We start from the raw sequence: 19007 nt of genomic DNA, 5'->3' as shown, positions 1-19007 counted from the left end.
ATTAAGAAACACTGCTTTAAACTAAGAAAGTACTAACAGCAGAAGTTCAGCCACAAGTCTTCCAGATGTATACCCTTAATATTCACATGGGCAGTTGGCTAAAGTCTCTTATAAGGCTATTTCTATTTCCGAGGTTTCAGAATGAGTAGTTATAGTCTGAAAACACACCCCAGAGGACAGAGTCAGGTCCAATCTTTTCTGTAAGACACCTTGCTCAAGACTACTGTGAAGAAATAAGAGCGCTGCAGTCAAAAATCATCCCAAAGTCTCCCAAAACACTCTATCATTAAATCCATCTCACATGAAATATGGGTATGTAAATTTTCTCCTTCACTAGATTGGCAAGTATTCTAGCACAGGGGCAAGTCTCTTTTTTTCTCCCACCAAGGAACACAATAACCCATACATAATAGGTGTTTGACAGGTTTTTTTTTTTTTTTTTTTTTTTTTGTAAATTGAATTGAATCCTTATCCAGCTCCTGGGTCTGGCTATATATATCCATAAATTATACATTTGTTTATAAAACATTTCAATCACACCAAAGAACTTATATATGGAAGAAAGAACAATAAGCAAGCACCCATGGACCCACCCCCCTCCCCCGTTTATGAAACGACTTTGCTAATGCTTTCGAAGTTCCTTATTGAACTAGATCTTTTAAAAACAGCAATGATTTTCTGAATTTTAATCAGAAGGCATGCATCCATTCATTCATTGATTGGATTCCAAGTGTCAACATGGTATATACGCTGTAGGTATTCTGCTGTTGGGGTGAGCGGGGGGTCAAAAGTGACATAAGCCATCTCCAGAGACGTACGGATCCCCTGGCTGCAAATGGTCCCAACCCGGCCTGGCGCTCCAGAGCGGGGAGGTGTCTGCGCGCGGACACTTTGGGCAGAAACTACGCGTCCCGGCAGTCCGCGGGGCGAGTAGGCGGAGCCGGGCTGGGGGCGGGGGCCAGGCGAGAGGGGGCATTGTGTAGGGGAGCGCGGAGCTGCATTTGTCTGCTCGAGGTGCTAGCCGGAGAGGCGCAGCCGTTGCCGGCCAGGGCTGGAAGTGTCAGCGGCGGCCGGGGGCCCGGCTGAAGGCCGAGTAGGAGGGACCACGCTCCGGGGGCCGCGATCTCTGGCAGGGGCGGTGTACCAGCGGAGCACCATGCACATAGGCGCCCAGCGCCCCGACTACCTCTCCCGAGGAAAAGAGGCCGGGGCCGCGCTGGGGCGGCGGGGAGCATGAGGGAGGCCGGGGGGCGGCTTGGCTTGGAGCGCTGCTAGGGAGCGGTGCGTGCCGCACACCCGCCGGAACGCGGCGGAGGGCGGGGAGCTGGGCAGGTCGCGCCTGCGGGCGGGAGCCGACAGCCCGGAGCTGTTCTGATTTCCTACGCGCACGCAAGGGGCCCGGAGCAGCCCCCGGCCCGGCGCGCCGCCGATATGGGTAACGCGGGGAGCATGGATTCGCAGCAGACCGATTTCAGGGCGCACAACGTGCCTTTGAAGCTGCCGATGCCTGAGCCAGGTGAACTGGAGGAACGATTTGCCATCGTGCTGGTGAGTGCGCGGCGGCGGTCGGGCGCGGGGACCCGGGGCCCCCGGCCGGGCGGCGCAGCTGACCCCTGCCCCTCCCCTTCGCCCCTCGCCGGGAGCGAGCCTCCTTTCCCGGGGGGGAGGCTCGCACTTTCCCCACTGTGGCGCCCCCCCTTCCCCCGCACTTCTTTCCGCCCCTCTGGCAGCCCCCCGCGCTCTGCCTCTCCGGGTCCTGGGATGGGATGGGGATGGGGACTTGGGGCGGGCTGCCCCGCCAGCCCCAAACCCATTGTCTGGCTAGAGAGGCACCTCTCGGCGCGTGTGCCCGGGAGGTGCGGCGTAGGCGTGAAGGGAAGGTGGCGCGGGCTGGGGAGGAGGGGGCGGCGAGTCGCTTAGGCTTTTTGTGTTTTTAAAAAACAAAAAACCCCGAGCCCCTGCGGACCATCCCTTGGGCGGCCAGCCCGGGACTTGCTAGGTTCCCGGCAGATGGGGCGCGTGTGGCCGGCCGCGGGCGCCGTGCCGGATAGTGAGCGGAGGCGAACTTGGAGGGCGGACGTCGCGGCTCGGCAGAGGGGAGCTTCCCCGAAAGGGAAAGGGGAGCCCCGCAGCTGTGCGGCGCCCCGGCCCTCGGCAAGGAGGAGGGGCGTTGAAACCCAGGCCGGGGAGAACCTCAGCGTGTTCCTTCTACACTTAAATCTTAAAACCACAAAAATGTGCAGTTTTGCGGGAACGTGTTGCAAGCTGTCCTGATTGCACGGGCGACCCTTCCCCTCCCCTTGCACACTCAGCCGGTCCCCCGCTCCCTCCTGCATTCCGCTTCTCCCAGCTTTACACCTCCTCAAATCCAGGACTCTGAAAACTCCCCTTTCTCCCTTTCCTGCTGGGACTGTGTCTGAGCCCCTCCCAGCTGGGGCTTGTGCTGAGCTGCAGAGGGTGTGGCGGCTTGCCCCAGCCAGGATCTGGACTGCAGTTGGTCCCCAGACTTCCAGTTTTAGTGTCCCAGCCTCTTCTAAGGGATGTTGGGAGGGACACGGGCGAGATTGGACGCATTCCTGCTCCTCACACTTGGACACTTCTCTTTTCCTAGTTGGTTGCCTCTAAACTCCACAAGACTAGGCAGCAAGGGAAACTCGTGATTCAGGCAGCCAACGATTGTGCCTGCCTGCGGGTTTTTTTTTTTTGGCATGAAAACTACAACTTTGGCAAAGGACTCGAGTTCTAGATCAAAAATCGGTTTTCTGAGGTTTGATCATCGACAGGAGTTCAAATTGCCTGCCTTGAGGCCGTGAAAACGGATGGTTTGGTATGGGAAATGATGTTCTGGATGGCAGGTGAGCTGTGTGGTCTTCGGGAGACCTGAACGCTCTCTCCCACCACCTGGAAACTCTGGTGTGGCCGTCGGGGAGATAGATGAGGTTGCTTGTGTTGCTTTGCATTTCCTGTGATCTCCCGCAGCTGCTCCCACCGTTGTGCAAGATGGGACACTCAGATGAAACGGCCTAGGCATAATTCTCAAGGCAGCCTGGGTGCATACTTGACCTGTTTTTCCAGAGACAAACGTTTTTCTTCAAAACCCTCTCCCTGCTATACATATGATTCTTACCTCCTGGCTCTGGCTTTTTTGTTTTTCCATCCATGCTGTGGTGCTGTGTGTGTGAGTGTGTGTGTGTGTCTGAATACTTGTGGTGGAGGAGCCAGTGACACAGGGAAACCAGTGCAACAGCCATAATAATAACAATAATGCAATTAAGTTCTGCTTGACTAGGATAGCATTTTTTTTTTTTGCTTGAGCTTTCAGTTACCCTGCTGATTAATAACACATGGTGTGAATTAATCTTTAGAAAAATAATGTCCCATCATTAACGCGGTGGATTTGTGTTCCTGTTAAGGCTAGCAATTGCAAATATAGTATGTAGACATTTATGATTTTACATCCCAAGCTTCTTGGGGCAGTGTTGTTGTGGCTACTTCTGCTCTACTGTGTGTCACAGAGTTACTGGGTGCAACTCCTTTTAAAATTGTTTACGATATTCTAAGCCTCCCAAACAAGAATCAAAAACAATGCCAGGCTCACCTTTTTTTGAGTAGAGACAAAGCTTTTGGGACCATGTCAGCTTGGGAACCCTCTTCCTAGGGATGCACTTGGACCATTGATGTGTTCCTTCTCCCAAGTCAGCTCCACTTGCTCTTCGACAAACTGTGAGAGGAGTTGAAAGGAAACCTTCCAGATCATCTCCGTAGGCTGATAGAAATACGCATTGTTGGTGATTTCTCTTACTGGCTTTTTCTGGAGTTGTACGTGCAACACTCTCAACTTTGCTTTTCTTCGTGAGTTGCTTAAGAAATCAGTTCTTAAGGACAAGTTTTAGGTGGCAGGTTTTTAAGTATGTAGAGGACAATGGATTGTGTTGGCATTATTGATACCAGTTCAACTTTCTTGTATAATAAAGATCATATGGGTGTTTTGGGAGGAAAACCAGATAGTAATATTGTACAGAAAAGTGTCCAAGCACCTCATTGTAAGTACGGCTTACATCAATAATTAACAGACTGTTTCAAGCTAGGGAAACAATTTTTCCCAACCTCCAGTTCTAGAATATTTAAGGCCTCAGGGAGAAGTAAATAAAAATTAAAATGACAGAAGTCCATATTCTTTCTTGTTAGGAAAGCCTTAAGAGATAATAAACCTATTCAATGACTCTCTTCCTCCCCATCAGTTTATATGGGTTAAATTGTGTGAATATAAAAAATTAGTGGGTATGAATGGAAATGAGAGAATAAGAGACTAATGAATTAAGATCAGTAGAGGGGTAAACCTTGAAAAGTAATTTTTTTTTTTTTTTTTTTTTTGAGACAGAGTTTCGCTCTTGTTACCCAGGCTGGAGTGCAATGGCGCGATCTTGGCTCACTGCCACCTCCGCCTATTGGGTTCAGGCAATTCTCCTGCCTCAGCCTCCTGAGTAGCTGGGATTACAGGCACGCGCCACCATGCCCGGCTAATTTTTTGTGTTAGTAGAGACGGGGTTTCACCATGTTGACCAGGATGGTCTCGATCTCTTGACCTCGTGATCCACCCGCCTCGGCCTCCCAAAGTGCTGGGATTACAGGCTTGAGCCACCGCGCCCGGCGAAAAGTAATATTTTTAATAGAAAAAAATGAGTTACTGAACTTCCCATAAGTAATGAATAGCAAAAATTAGATCCCAGTCTTAGGAGTTTAATTCTCCTAAGGATAGGTATCTTCAGTATCATTATAGTAATGGTTATAAAAGTTACGTTGAAGGGAAAAGATTGCTGTCTTAGTGTATACATTTAACCATTTGCTTCCCTGTACTGACCTTTCAGGTAGAGCTAGAAGGTTAGATATGTATATATAAGCCTTTGTGTGTGTGCGTGTGTGTGTGCAATGTTTCTGTTATACTCTAACATATGTATAATTTATATGGAAGTGTTTCATAAATTATAAAGTCAAACATGTACTTCGATCTTTGTTCCTTTAGGATTTAAAGATGTATATATATATATTTTTCATTGATCACTGGTGTTCAAGATGTATATGTTTAATAGGTAAAATTAGCCTGTGTTTTTTGGGGGTTCCCCACATTTATAATAGCCATGTGACCTTCCATCGTATTTACCATTGTCTAATCTTGGGGGTTACATCAACCTTGTTAGCCTGCTGCCTGTGGGCTGCATAGGCCCAACACAAATTCGTAAACTTTCTTAAAACATGAGATTTCTTTCACAATTTTTTTTTAAAGCTCATTAGCTATCATTAGTGTTAGTGTATTTTATGTGTGGCCCAAGACAATTCTTCCAGTGTGGCCCAGGGAAGCCAAAAGATTGGACATCCCTGAGTTACGTATATACACCCACAAATACTCCCGTGTCCTTTATTTGTAAAGCTGATGATAAGAAGGTGGTTCTTTGGTGGATGTGGCAAACAAGTGATGGTCTTTGTCCAAGAATACTTCTTTCTACATTAGATCCTCCATGATATTATTCACTCATTTTTGGCTTTGCAGTCACTGTCTACAACTTAAAAGGCACTCCCTTGGATGTCTTTGTTGAAGAGCTATCCTAAGGATTCTTTCTTTGAGCCTCAGAGAAAAGGACAATTTTAAGTCTTTTGTCTTAGCTGCTGTGTCTTATATAGTATCAGGTGCCAGGCAGCACTGCAAACAGATTTAAAAAGATTAGGAAGTAATGGTTTAGGGCAGTGTTATATTTGGTATCAGGAACTGCTCTGGTATCTGATTAATTTGAGTCCATTTCCTTCTCATTTTTTCCCCCTTGCCCTGAGATTGAATGTAGTCATTTTGCTCTAGGAAGGAGTGGGAACATTTTCTGGGTATCTACTATGAGTAGGCCTTTTGCTTACATGTTCTCATTTAATCCTCACAGTAACGAACACTATCAGCAACATTATAGATGCATAAACAATGATTATCTAGGCTGGGCATGGTGGCTCACACCTATAATCCTAGCACTTTGGGAGGCTGAGTTAAGAGGATCACTTGAGCTCAGGAATTTGAGACCAGCCTGGGCAAAATAGTGAGATCCTGTCTCTATGAAAAAAGAAAAAAAAATTAGCCAGGTGTGGTGGCTTGTACCTGTAGTCCCAGCTACCCAAGAGGCTGAGATGGGGGATCATTTGAGTCTTGGAGGTCAAGGCTGAGGTGAGCCATGTTCATACCATTGCACTCCAGCCTGGGTGACAAAGTGAGACCATGTCTCTAAAAAGAAAAAGATTACCTAAATTGCCTAAAATCATACAGTTATTAAATAACCAATCTGGTCTTTCAGCAGAGATTTGGATCTGTTCCCTACTCCCCCTGGCCTTGCCTTTATATTATGCTTCCTTAGCCTTAGAACTGAAAAGAAAAAATGACCTGGGACTAGCAGTCAAAAATTCCTATCTGGTTATTGCAAATTTCAGACTGCATAAAGTTGGCAGAAATTTTTCAGAAGGGACTGAAGTGAGGTGCATTTGAAGTTTCTTTTCTTTAGATGTCAAACCTTTTGGCATCTTCACTGTGCTCTTCTATTTTCAAGCACGGAGTTAAAAATTGATCTGGTCCAAAAATGTACTCTTCAGTTTTTCTTTTCAAGGCAGATTTGAAATACCTTTGTTGAAAAGTTTGTTTTCCAAATCAGAAGGAATGGACAACCTGTCAATGCCAGGCATACACCCCAAATGTAATTAGCTGTGAAAAGGAAAGGAAGGTCAAGTTTTAACATTTAAGTTTATTTCCCACTGCAAGGTGTTGCTCCCTTTCAGCCACTTCAGAGGAGAGCGCTTGCCATGAAGTCTGTTAAGCAGATGGATGGCTGCTAGTGTAGTGAGGCCATCAGATGCTGCTGATGTGTTTTCTCACATTCTTTCTCCTGTTTTGAGGGAAAGAGAGTGTGGAAGGTGGGGGTAGAGTGTTGTCACTTTGAACCATTACAGTTTCACCCGAGGCAGTAACTCCCTGAGCTGTTTTATTCTCCAAAGTGGGAGTATATGGTTAGGGCTATGAGTATCATTATCAGGATGCCTTTTTCCCCTCATAATACCAGTAAAAACTGTGAAAATATATTGGGGTATCTGGGATAGAAGTTGATCAAATGCAAATGTTTGGCTCCAGCAAGAGACTGTCAACTGTGTAATATGATGACATTTGGGGAGAGTTGGTAGCATGGCCTTAAATCTGTAAGTGATAAGAAGTGCGTTTGCTTATGACCTCTCATTTAGCATTGGTCTGGGAGGCAGGAGACCTTGTTTCTAGAATCACATTTGCTGTACCAACTTGAACAAGTTAAACTCTTTCCTCTGGCCCTTGGTTTTCCTTTGTGAATAGGAATAAAATTTGGCACAATTGTTAGTATAGTCGTGAGGTGATGGAAATCATAACACTTGAAAGCATAACATTTCCAGAACATAATATGTTGTGATCCATTAGTTGACTTGGTCTTTTGAAGAATTTTCAGGTGGAAATGTGTGTAGTGGTGTTCTGTGTGGTCTAAAGAGTAGAATTCCCCAGGGTCAGTGACTGAAAGTCATATGAGCATTGGGAAAAATATTCTAACATTTAGAGTTGTCGAAAATGGATGGTGAATTCTCCATTAAAGTTATTCAGATATCTGTGTGAAAAACACTGGACTGGAAGGCCGTTTCACCCCAAGATTATAGGAAGGACATTATTGGCTTGAAAGTTACCCTCTTTGAGGTGAGTCTGCCACTTGCATGTTCTAGACACAGAATTATAGCACCTGGGAGTGGGGGAAGATCTGGTAGGTTCTTCCTGGGCTCAAAGGAGAAAAAGATAAGTATGGGCTGAGATTCCGGAAATTCACTTGACTTTGTGAGAACTGCTGCCTGAAGGGTTGGGTCTTAATGAACAGTGCTCTTCTTTCTTTTCATACTTAGAGCTTGGGGAATAGGGACAAGGTAAAGTGGGCTCTCCAGCCCTCAGGTTTAAGCAAGTAATAGCTGTCAAAAAAGTGGCTAATACAAGAAGCACTGATTGTGGATGATTTTCCCTCCTTTGCAAGAAGACTCTGTAACTGGAATCCTTTTAGGAACAAAGCATCGGATCCTTATAAAAGCAAGAACAGCCTAGAGGAGCTTAGGAGGGAAAGTGAGTTACAAGCTATAGGGTTGGTTGGCAGAGCTCATTTTGTAGAGTGGCTCTTTATGGAGTGCCACCCCCATCCCTGCAAATAACAAGAAGTGTGTCCCTAGGCTTTGGAGTCATGGTTCCTTAGAGAGGCTTCATGTACCTTCTTAGCTCTCACCAACTTGAACACTGGGGACAGAGATAGCTCATTTCTTGTCTTCCCTTCAGAATTGCATCTGTTCATACTGCAGTGTGGTCTTCCTTCCTCCTCCCCAGTGACCCCTCCCCTCCTTTCCAGAAACCTGTCTTTCGACATAACACCAAGGACAGTTTCCAACTGATAGGATATAATTTGGAAGCAATGTCTAGGAAAGAGCTGTTAGATTGGAGAGCTACCTCTTGAACTGTGATTTCAACTAAGTCCCGCGGATGTGGACCAGACTGGCTTGGAATTCTGAAATTGGGCAACACTCAGCCCTTATTTACCAGGTATGATGGTATTTGATGTTGACAGATAAAAGTGTACTTTCTTTTCACTCTCTTAAAAAACAAACAGAAAAACATGACTATCAGTGTTCACTGGTAGGCATTTATCACAAACTTTCTATAATTTCTAGTTTTGTATAGTTTCTAGGACAAACTTCCTGTAGTTTCTGTGATTCCAAGATCTTCAGTGTTCTTGTGTAGCCTGTAACCGTCTTTGATGACTCTTATTTCACATGCAACCTTAGTCCACTCTTTCTTCCTTCTCTCCCTCCCTCCCTCCTTCCTTCCTTCCTTGACAGAGTCTTGCTGTGTCACCAGGCTGGAGTGCAGTGGCATGATCTTGACTCACTGCAACCTCTGACTCCCTGGTTCAAGTGATTCTCCTGCCTCAGCTTCCCGAATAGCTGGGATTACAGGCACATGCCACCATACCCACCAAATTTTTTTTTTGTATTTTTAGTAGAGATGGGGTTTCACCATGTTGGTCAGGATGGTTTCGATCTCTTGACCTCATGATCTGCCTGCCTCAGCCTCTCAAAATGCTGGGATTACAAGCATGAGCCACTGTGCCCAGCCAGTCCACTTTTTTCTTTGCAGAAGTTCTGATGCATTTGTAAGCCCCTGTATCCATTGCCACAGAAGCTGAAAGCCTTGAGGTATTTAGACCCTGCTATCTCCAGAAGTAGTCTCCCTTGACTGACTTCTGTGCATAGAAGGTGCCCATGACCTGATTTTGGGGATGATGTCAAATAGTTCACATTTTTTTTTTTTTTTTTGAGACACATTCTCTTTCTGTCACCCAGGCTGGTATACAGTAACATGATCTCATCTCACTGCAATTTCTGCCTCTTAGGTTCAAGTGATCCTTCTGCCTCAGCCTCCTGAGTAGGTGGAATTACAGGCACCCGCCACCACGCCCAAATAGTTTGTATTTTTAGGAGAGACAGGGTTTCATCATGTTGGCCAGGCTGGTCTCGAACTCCTGACTCAAGTGATCCACCAGCCTCACCCTCCCAAAGTGCTGAGATTACAGGCATGAGCCACCACACCCAGCTAAATAGTTTACATTTTGATCATATGCCTAGTGCAGGGACACTAAAATGTGACTTGTGGTGCTTTTAAATAACACATCTCACCAGTCTCAAGTCCTGCCTCGATTGAGGGTTTGCTTAGGAACCTGACTTCCTTTCCTTGTTTTTTTTCCTCTCCATGGCAGTTTGGCAGAACAGCTTATTTAAGCTGGGTATTGATAAGTTAAAGCAGTGGTTTTCAAACTTCGTTGTGCATTGACATCACTTGGGGAGCCTCAAAAAGTCCAAATGGGCCAGGTGCAGTGGCTCATGCCTGTACTCCCAGCCCTTTTGGAGGCCAAGACAGGAGGATCGCTTGAGGCCAAGAGTCCTAGACCAGCCTGGAGCAACATGGCGAGACTTCATCTCTACTACTGATAACAATTAGCCAGGTGTGGTGGTGCACACCTGTAATCCCAGTTTATCTGGGAGCTGAGGCAGGAAGATTGCTTGAGTGCAGAAATTTGAGGTTGCAGTGAGCCATGATCTCGCCACTGCACTCTAGTCTGGGTAACAGAGGAAGACTTATCTCTTAACAACAACAACAACAAAAACAAAAACCAAACCCGTAAATGCCTGGATCCACTCCCAGAAATTCTGATAAATTTGTCTGGAATGTGACCTGGGCATCAGGACTTTTAAAAGCTCCCTGGGAGGTTTGAATGTGCAGCCAAGGTCGACAGCTACTGAGCTAGATGCTTTTCCCCTTTTTCTTCCTATTCCAAAGACCAAGCATAAGAGTTAAAACCAGCGGAAAACAAGATAGTAAGTGAAATAGAAAAGGGATTGTTTAAGAAGTACAAAAACATTTGGAGAGATTAGGCAAAGTTGAGGTTAAAAAAAAAAATGACAAAAAAAACTAAAGGTATTTGATTCAACTAAAAGCAGCAAGATGAAAAAATACAGAAGAAAAGGATCAAAACCTGTTGAATGGAGCCTGGGTAACAAGCGAAACTCCGTCTCAAAAAAAAAAAAAAAGACCACCAAATTATCATAATGAAAATTTGTAAGAAAATTCTGTATATATGGTTTAAGATTGAGCAGTGACCCAGAGGTATACTTCTGGAGCAGAATAATCAATAAATCAGTGGCATTTTTGCTCAGGCCTCTGTTCTCCAGCCTAATTGTTTGTTGGTTCAATGCAGGCCTTTTGCTTTGATCTCTGGTTTTACCACTTACAAAGACTTGATGAGCTTGGCTTCCTGTAGTGAAATTCAAATACACTTGTGAAATGTAAACAGCATTCATTTATTAAGAATCCTATAATCAAGGCAAATTGGCATGCTTATATAAGCAATTAGCCTTAAGAATAGAAAGATAAATAGGATGCTAGGTCAAGAATGAGCTGATTGTTCTCAATGCAAGACTCTGGTTATTTCTTCATTAGTTATAACATAAGCAAATAGACATTCCTCTTACTCATAATTTTCAGCATTTGTGGTTTGGGGTTTGAGGACAGCATATGTGGTTTTCTGGAACTGAGAGGATAGTAGCAATTATTGTTTCATTTTCATTTAGAAATATAAATCAGTCTTTTAAGCAAGTGTAGGTAGTTGATTTATGGCTAGATAAAACTTTAATGGGAACAGGGCAAGAGAAGGTATATTTAGATGGGAATAGTAAAGGATAATCATGGAGTTTTATTTTGGTGGGGAAGGTAAATAAGATGACAATTTCACAATGGCAGAAAGATTGAAAATAGTCTCATCTGCCCTCATTGAATAAATTGAATAAAAAAGAGATAACATTCCTTTTTTATTGGCATAGAAGGAAGCATTATGGTAACCAGTAGGAGAAGTTGGATATGTCATGATTAGATTTGCACCATGGCAACACTCAGTTTGCCCAGTGAATTCAGTTCTGCCAAGTGTCTTATTTGTGAAAGCCAGGAAACCTAAAATGTAAAGGCGGTGAATCGGTGAATAGCTTTGTAGGTTAGGTTCAGTTCTGGCCCTTTCATTCTCTGATACGGTCGACTTTGTTGTTCTTCCAAGGAAATTTTCTCTTTGGTGACAGTGGAGTATCTTGACTAATCAGAGTTCTTTATTCCCAAGGAGTTCTGCCTGGTGAACCTAGGAAGCGAAATGTCTTGGGCCCAGGATGCCATAAACTTGGATTCCCTGGGTCTTACCACAAAGTCACTCTACTGCCAACTATAATTAGGCCCTCTAGATGTGAACCTAGAGAGGCCATTTAGAACTGTGTGGCCTCCTGGGCTTGTGCAGCCCTTCCCCTTCCCAGTGTTTAATCTCTCCAATGGCCTTTTATAGCAGAATGTTTGGTTTGGTTCTCAGGGTCTGCTTTTTGGAAATCCTTGTTTGGTTTAGAAACCTCCAGATCATTTGTGAATTTACCAGGTCCCATTTCTCATTTAATTAAATAATTCCTTAACATTAGGCACCTATACTTTTTTTTTTTTTTGAGATGGAGTCTCTTGTCCTGTCACCAGGCTGGAGTTCAGTGGCATGATCTTGGCTCACTATAACCTCCACCTCCTGGGTTCAAGCATTTCTCCTGCCTCAGCCTCCAGAGTAGCTGGGATTACAGGTGCCTGCCACCACGCCTGGCTAACTTTTGTATTTTTAGTAGAGACGAGGCTTCACCGTGTTGGCCAGATTGGTCTTGAACTCCCAACCTCAGGTGATCCATTTACCCCAGCCTCCCAAAGTGCTGGGATTACAGGCGAGAGCCACTACACCTGACCTATACTTTTGTTATTTCACTAGTAATTATCAGAATTTCTGGCTGAGTGTGGTGACTCACATCTGTAATCCCAGAGCTTTGGGAGGCTGAGGTGGGAGGATCGCTTGAGGCCTAGAGTTCAAGACCAGCCTGGGCAACAGCAAGATCCTGTCTCTATGAAAATTAAAAAAATTAGCTGGCTCAGTGGTGCACTCCCTGTAGTCCTAGCTACTTGGGAAGCTGAGGTGAGAGAATTGCTTGAGCTCTGCAGTTGGAGGCTGCTATGAGCTATGATAATGCTACCATACTTTAGCCTGGGCAACAAAGACGCTATATCTCTAACAACAAAAAAAGTTCCAGGATTCATTTCCTCTGATTTTTCTAATGATAACGACGAAATTTAAAAATTTCTTTTTGGTCATTTTTTAGAATGATATTGCCTGATCCTCCTTTAAAAAAATCTTTTCATAAACCAAACATAGTTGCAACCATCTTGCATATCAGGAATCAGAATCTCTCCCTCTCTCTTCTTCAGAATTGGTGAGACTTGGCTCCTGGCCTTCCAGCCACAGTTATTGCTCACCTGAACTTAACTTTCTCAGTGGTCATACCTCACGTGGAAGAGAGGAGGCCACAGGATTGTTCCTTGTGGTCTGACTCCAAATGACTCTAACCACGAGGTTTCCACCACTTCCTTTGAGAGTGTTCCTAGTCCTAGTAGGGCTGAGCATTAGGAAACTATGACATTGCAGCATTTTCCTGTTGCTTTTAGTGGTATCATCATGGATAACCTTAATGGTATCTTTGTTTGCGTGTATAGTATCCCTGTTTTTCATAATACTGAGAAGAGGACACTTTGATTTGTGTTCCAGGAGAAAGGCATGAATGGGGAGGGATGGCCACAGTGAAAATGGGCATTTGCAATTTGGGGCATTAACACTTGGAATTTATGGACATGTAGGTACAAAATTTATGTACTCCTTCTCAAGCTTAAGTTCTGGTCTTTAGCTTTTGTCATCTTTCTTGATGACTCTTGAAATATCAAAAGGTATAAGATTGTGAATTTCGTGTTCTGGTTCGATTTCCTATCACAGCCCTATTGTGTTATTCCAGACATTACTAATAGATACAATTTGAGGGCTCATGACCATGTTTGTTGGCCTCCCTCCCTTCCTTCCTCTGTAACTGCTCTACCCCTCACAGCATTCTCCCTGAAGCCAGCTTTAATGTGGCAGGACCCATCTCCTCTTCTGTTTCTGTGCAAGTCCCTAACTTGAGGTTTTCTCTCTCTCTCTTTTTTTTTTTTTGACATGGAGTGTCGCTCTGTTGCCCAGGCTGGAGTGCAGTGGCACAGTCTTGGCTCACTGCAACCTCCACCTCCTGGGTTCAAGCAATTCTCCTGCCTCAGCCTCCTAAGTAGCTGAGACTACAGGCTCGTGCCACCATGCCCAGCTAATTTTTGTATTTTTAGTAGAGACTGGGTTTCACCATGTTAGCCAGGATGGTTTTGATCTCCTGACAGCATGATCCGCCGGCCTCTGCCTCCCAAAGCACTGGGATTACAGGTGTGAACCACCATGCCTGGCCATTTTTTTTTTTTTAATCCCTGTCCCCAGAATAGGCCTGTGCTTTCTCTCCTTAGTATTTTTTTTCTGGTGATTCTCCTGCATAAGATGGGCTCCCTTTGCTTCTCTGCTTACTGAAACTGTGTCCAGCCTTCAAAGTTTTCTAAAATCCTGCTTTTTCCAAGTGACCTGACAGGCCCATGTTAGCTTGGGGGTGATAAGAAAAACAACTCTCTTTACTTTGATCACTTTGTGGTACGAATTGTCTCTTACTCATGAGGCACTTTATTAAATAATCACCTTGTGTAAGTTCTGATTGTAAAATAGGGAGATGCTTTCATGTGTAGCTTTGTAGTTGCTCATCACATTCTTAGCCATCTGTTAATGTCTTTGTTTCACCTGCCAATTCACACTGTGGGCTCCTGAAAGGCAAGGATCGTGTCTTACAAGGTCTGACAGCTTTTCCTTATCTAACACAGGGCTTAGCCCTGGAAGGGTCCCAGCATATGATTATTGACTTGATAAGAGAACAGTGCCCACTGAAAGAGGACTGGGAATTTGAGTAGCTGCTCTAGTAACCTATTTAACTGACCACACTAGGCTGACTGTTAATTGCACCTAACTTGCCTTTGTGTTGAAATGATGCTTGGTCATAGACTCTTATTCATCTTGGTATTCCCCTTATCACATCACTGTGGTAGGTGCCCAAGAATACGAAACATTCAGAGATAACAAGTTGGTATCATGCTTCCTTGACTCCTTGTGAATTACCAGAAGAGGAGGAGGGCAGTTTATGTTTTCTTTTTTATTGGAGTGAGGCAAGTTTAAATGGGCAGCGTTCCTTATTTTGGCATTTTTGTGCTTTGCTCTTTGCAGAGTGCTCTCCAATTGTCTTCTGTGCTTCTAAGGGTTTTAAATAAATGAGGCAAATAGGGCATGAGACTGAATGGCTTGAAGTTATATAAGAAGGTGGTGAAGTTTGGGGTCCAGTCCTAAGTCTTCATACTAAAAACTCCAGGGTGCATTCCACTGTAAACTAATGATATTTATGAGCTCTCTTGAGTTCTGTTAGGTGCTATATAAGCATTATTGCTAACGCTCATGACACCTTTTCCAAGGAGGTATTACCTTCCTTTTACTAATGAGACAATGGGCTGAGGGTGTTAGCGTGGCCACTACCCAACGCTGAGGGCAGGGTTTGAATCCAGGTCTGCCTGAGAGAGCCTGCTTCTTTCTACTGCACTACACTATTATGTTTTCTGACTTAGCTATAAGATGTCATTAAATGTATGCTTCTTGTTCGTTCTTCATATACCCACTGTACTAAACTCTTTAATTCATACAGTAACTGCTTTGAATGAGTCCAGCATGTATTATACGCTGCAAAATCTGACCTTAATCTCAAGGGACTTGGGATGTAGCTGGGAAAACAACAATAAGCAACCCAGAGATCTTCTTAATCAGTATAGATGTAGATATGCTAAGCTCGAAGGGTTTGGAGGGAAGGTGCCATTTCTGAATTTCGAGTGCTCAGAAAATGTTTCCTTGGAATAGGAAGTAGGGTGTAGGCATCTGAGATTCTAGCTCAGTCCCAACCACTGCTGGTCTGCACTTTTTATTCTACGTTGTTTGGTTTTGCTTCTTTGGTGCTGATATACTTTATTCGGACAATTCAAAAAATATTTATTAAGCACTTACTGTGGCCAGGCAGTGTTGTAGTCACTGGAGGATGCTGTACTGAGTAGGACCGATTGAACATCTGCCCTCAGGGAATTTGCAGTTTAATGAGAGGGTGCAGAGGGGGAAGCCAGACATGAAGGGGATGCACGGATACAGAAATGGAGTGTTTAGATGGTGGAAAGTGCCATGAGGAGAATAAAATGGGATGTGTGAAGTGGTATCATCTGGATAAGGTCTGAGTGAGGAGGAGCAGGTAGCCAGTGTGAGCAGGTAAGAGCCCTGGGGAGGGAGGAGTAGCCAGAGTGCAATTGGTTTCTCCCTTTGCTGGCTCAGAAGCAGTTTCCAGGGACCTTGGAGCAAGTGAAGGGTCATTCCACAGCATTTGGGATGTACTCAGCCCAGACAGCTTCAGACCGTGCGCACGGGACAGCCTCAAGGTGGAGGCTCAGGAGTCTGTCTCCTTTCACTCTGTTGTCAGTAACAGAGCCATTTATTTTAAGTAGCTTTGTGTAGCCAGAGTTCTTCTGCCTCTTGTTAAATTCAGATGATTTTCAAAGAAATGAGTATTTCAGAATTGCCATTGTTCTAGACCCATGGGACACACTGTTTGAGAATGGACATGCAGGTACGCTGAAGGCCAGTACTTAGAATGGCTTGCTTTGTCTGCTTGAAGCTATATAGGTTGACCTGGGGCAGGCAAGGTATTATAGAAGATAATTACTTTATTGCTGTAACTTGCTATTAGCTTGTAGCTCAGATTCTTTCCCTGTTTTTCTTTTTTATATTTCCTTTACAAAATTGTATTTTAAGGGGCATACAAGAGTTTTACAAAGAAGGCTGGGTGTGGTGGCTCATGCCTGTAATCTCATCACTTTGAGAGGTCCAGATGGGTGGATCACTTGAGATGAGGCGTTTGAGACCAGCCTGGCCAACACGGTGAAACGCTGTCTCTATTATAAATACAAAAATCAGCTGGGTATGGTGGCGCACATTTCTAGTCCCAGCTACTTGGGAGGCTGAGGCAGGAGTATCACTTGAACCTGGGCGGCGGAGGCTGCGGTGAGTGAGATCACGCCACTGTACTCCAGCCTGGGCAACAGAGTGAGACTCTGTCTCAAAAGAAAAGAATTTTACAAAGAGGTATAATTCTAAAGTTAAAAATAGGTGAAAGTTGTGTGTAGTTAAAATTAACCCTAAAATACCTGAAGTTTCCCATGAAAGTACAACATACTCAATTATGTAGTGAAACGACCCTACAAGGCAATTTTTAAAAAAAATTTTACTTTAGATTCTGGGATACATGTGCAGAACGTGCAGGGTTTTTACATAGGTATACATGTGCCATGGTGGTTTGCTGTACCCATCAACCCGTCATCTAGGTTTTAAGTCCCGCATGCATTAGGTATTTCTCCTAATGCTACCCCTCCTCTTTCCCCCCAACCCCCCACAGGCCCTGGTGTGTGATGTTCCCCTCCCTGTGTCCATGTGCTCTCATTGTTCAACCCCCACTTATAAGTGAGAAGATGCAGTGTTTGGTTTTCAGTTCTTGTGTTAGTTTGCTGAGGATAACGGTTTCCATGTCCCTGCAGAGGACATGAACTCATCCTTTTTTACAGCTGCATATTATTCCATGGTACGTATGTGCCCCATTTTCTTAATCCAGTCTATCATTGATGGGCATTTGGGTTGGTTCCAAGTCTTTGCTATTATAAATAGTGCTGCAATAAACATACATGTGCTTGTGTTTTTATAGTAGAATGATATATAATCTTTTGGATATATGCCCAGTAATGGGAATTGCTGGGTCAAATGGTATTTCTGGTTCTAGATCCTTGAGGAATCACCACGCTGTCTTCCACAATGATTGAACTAATTTACACTCCCACCAACAGTGTAAAAGCATTTCTATTTCTCCACAGCCTCGCCAGGATCTGTTGTTTCCTGACTTTAATAATTGCCTTTCTAACTGGCATGAGGTGGTATCTCATTGTAGCTTTGATTTGTATTTCTCTAATGACCAGTGATGAGCTCCTGAAAGCAATTCTTATGCATGTTAAAGTTTGAGAACCTTTGAGCATGATTAAAGAAGAAGCCATGAAAGAAAAGTGGGCAATCCTGACATAGAACTCTCAGACCTCTAGCAGTGACTAAAGGATGGGTGGGAATTTTGATATCTTCCTTCTTGCCAGTAGGTTTACTGGCAAGAAGGAAGTATTCAGTATCAGAATAAGTCTTTAAATACGTATTAATGGCTTTGTTTCTTTTGAGGATTTTAAGGCCGCTCTAATGTGGGTTTAAATGTGGATTTCATGCATTTTCATTAATAATACAATATAGGTCACTTGTATATTTCTTTAATCATTTCAGTAAACATGAATGGTATCTCAAGAAACCTGAAAGGTAGATATATCCCTGTCTTATATATGAGAAACTCAGGATTAGGGAAGTTAAAAAACTTAACCTGCGAACACATATTTCTAGTAGGTAATAGAGCTGAAAATCAAATTTGTTGATTCAAAAGCTGTGCTCCTAACTTTGTTTTGGCTCCCAATGCAAAAATATTATGTAAATATAAGCGGTATGTATCATAAATAGAAATGTTTCAAAGTAAATTGAAAGCCCTGTGATGACAAGCTCACCATCTTTTCAGTCTGTGTTCATTTTGTTATATACCCAGAACCCACAGTAACTACATATCCTTCAGAAAAATTAAAGATAAAATGAGAACTGGATGAATAAAGCCTCTGTTCACTATTGAAATAGTAAAGGCCAAATAAGCTTGTGATCAAATCGTTCTTTTTTTTTTTCCTATTAACAGTTGTCCTCTGAAGGCTTTCTGAAGGCTCTCTTTCAGACAACTGTCTCTGAACCTTTGTTTTTTTAAATGTCCCTAGTAAAATGGCTGTGTTGTTACAGCTTGAAGGCCTTTTGCTCAGCCCTCAGTGATAACCCATAGACTTGGACTTCCTTGTGAGAAGAACAACCATTATTATATTGTGTTAGTAGGCCTTGTGTTGGAGATTGCTTATTTTTAAAAAACAAATCCCATGTGATCTTATTTCTGTTTAACCAATATTTTGCTTGAGTCTATCAAGCAAGACCTTTTAAGATGCTGGGACACAAAGGTGAATTTTATTTTCTCTTTATCCTTTGAGTAGTTAACTGCCTAGTGGATGAGATACTGGAGACAAGAGAATGAAGATTATAGGATACTTAAAGGCATTTATCATATGTATGTGTGTTATGTTTATAATGTGCTATATAGAAGGACATACTAACGTCAAAGTTTCTAATGTTTTAGATTAAGCTGATAAATCTAGCAGCTTACTTTGGCTGAAGGTTGTAATATATAATTGCATGTGTTCTGCTCTGTGCATGAATGCCTAGAGATTTGAGTGT

The 19007-nt window shown here is 43.7% G+C and overlaps 1 protein-coding gene across 9 annotated transcripts in view; it reads left to right on the top strand.

Moving 5' to 3' along the window:
* The first annotated feature begins 1003 nt into the window (after positions 1 to 1003).
* Positions 1004 to 19007, top strand: part of FMNL2 (formin like 2) — a 316443-nt gene continuing 298439 nt past the window's right edge. For 8 of the 9 annotated variants that reach the window (XM_064382750.1, XM_064382759.1, XM_064382755.1 and 5 more), the window contains exon 1: positions 1396 to 1548. In XM_064382750.1, the coding sequence (XP_064238820.1) occupies positions 1432 to 1548 (117 nt within the window). In that variant the 5' untranslated portion in view covers positions 1396 to 1431. Of the gene's footprint in view, positions 1549 to 19007 lie in introns of all 9 variants that reach the window. The other variant, XM_064382754.1, reaches the window with a different exon arrangement.

This window comes from Aotus nancymaae, unplaced genomic scaffold, assembly GCF_030222135.1.
Source record: "Aotus nancymaae isolate 86718 unplaced genomic scaffold, 86718_ANA_hifiasm-v0.15.2.pri h1tg000029l, whole genome shotgun sequence".
Classification (NCBI taxonomy): Eukaryota; Metazoa; Chordata; class Mammalia; order Primates; family Aotidae; genus Aotus; species Aotus nancymaae.
This window is presented reverse-complemented; position numbering and strand designations above follow the sequence as displayed.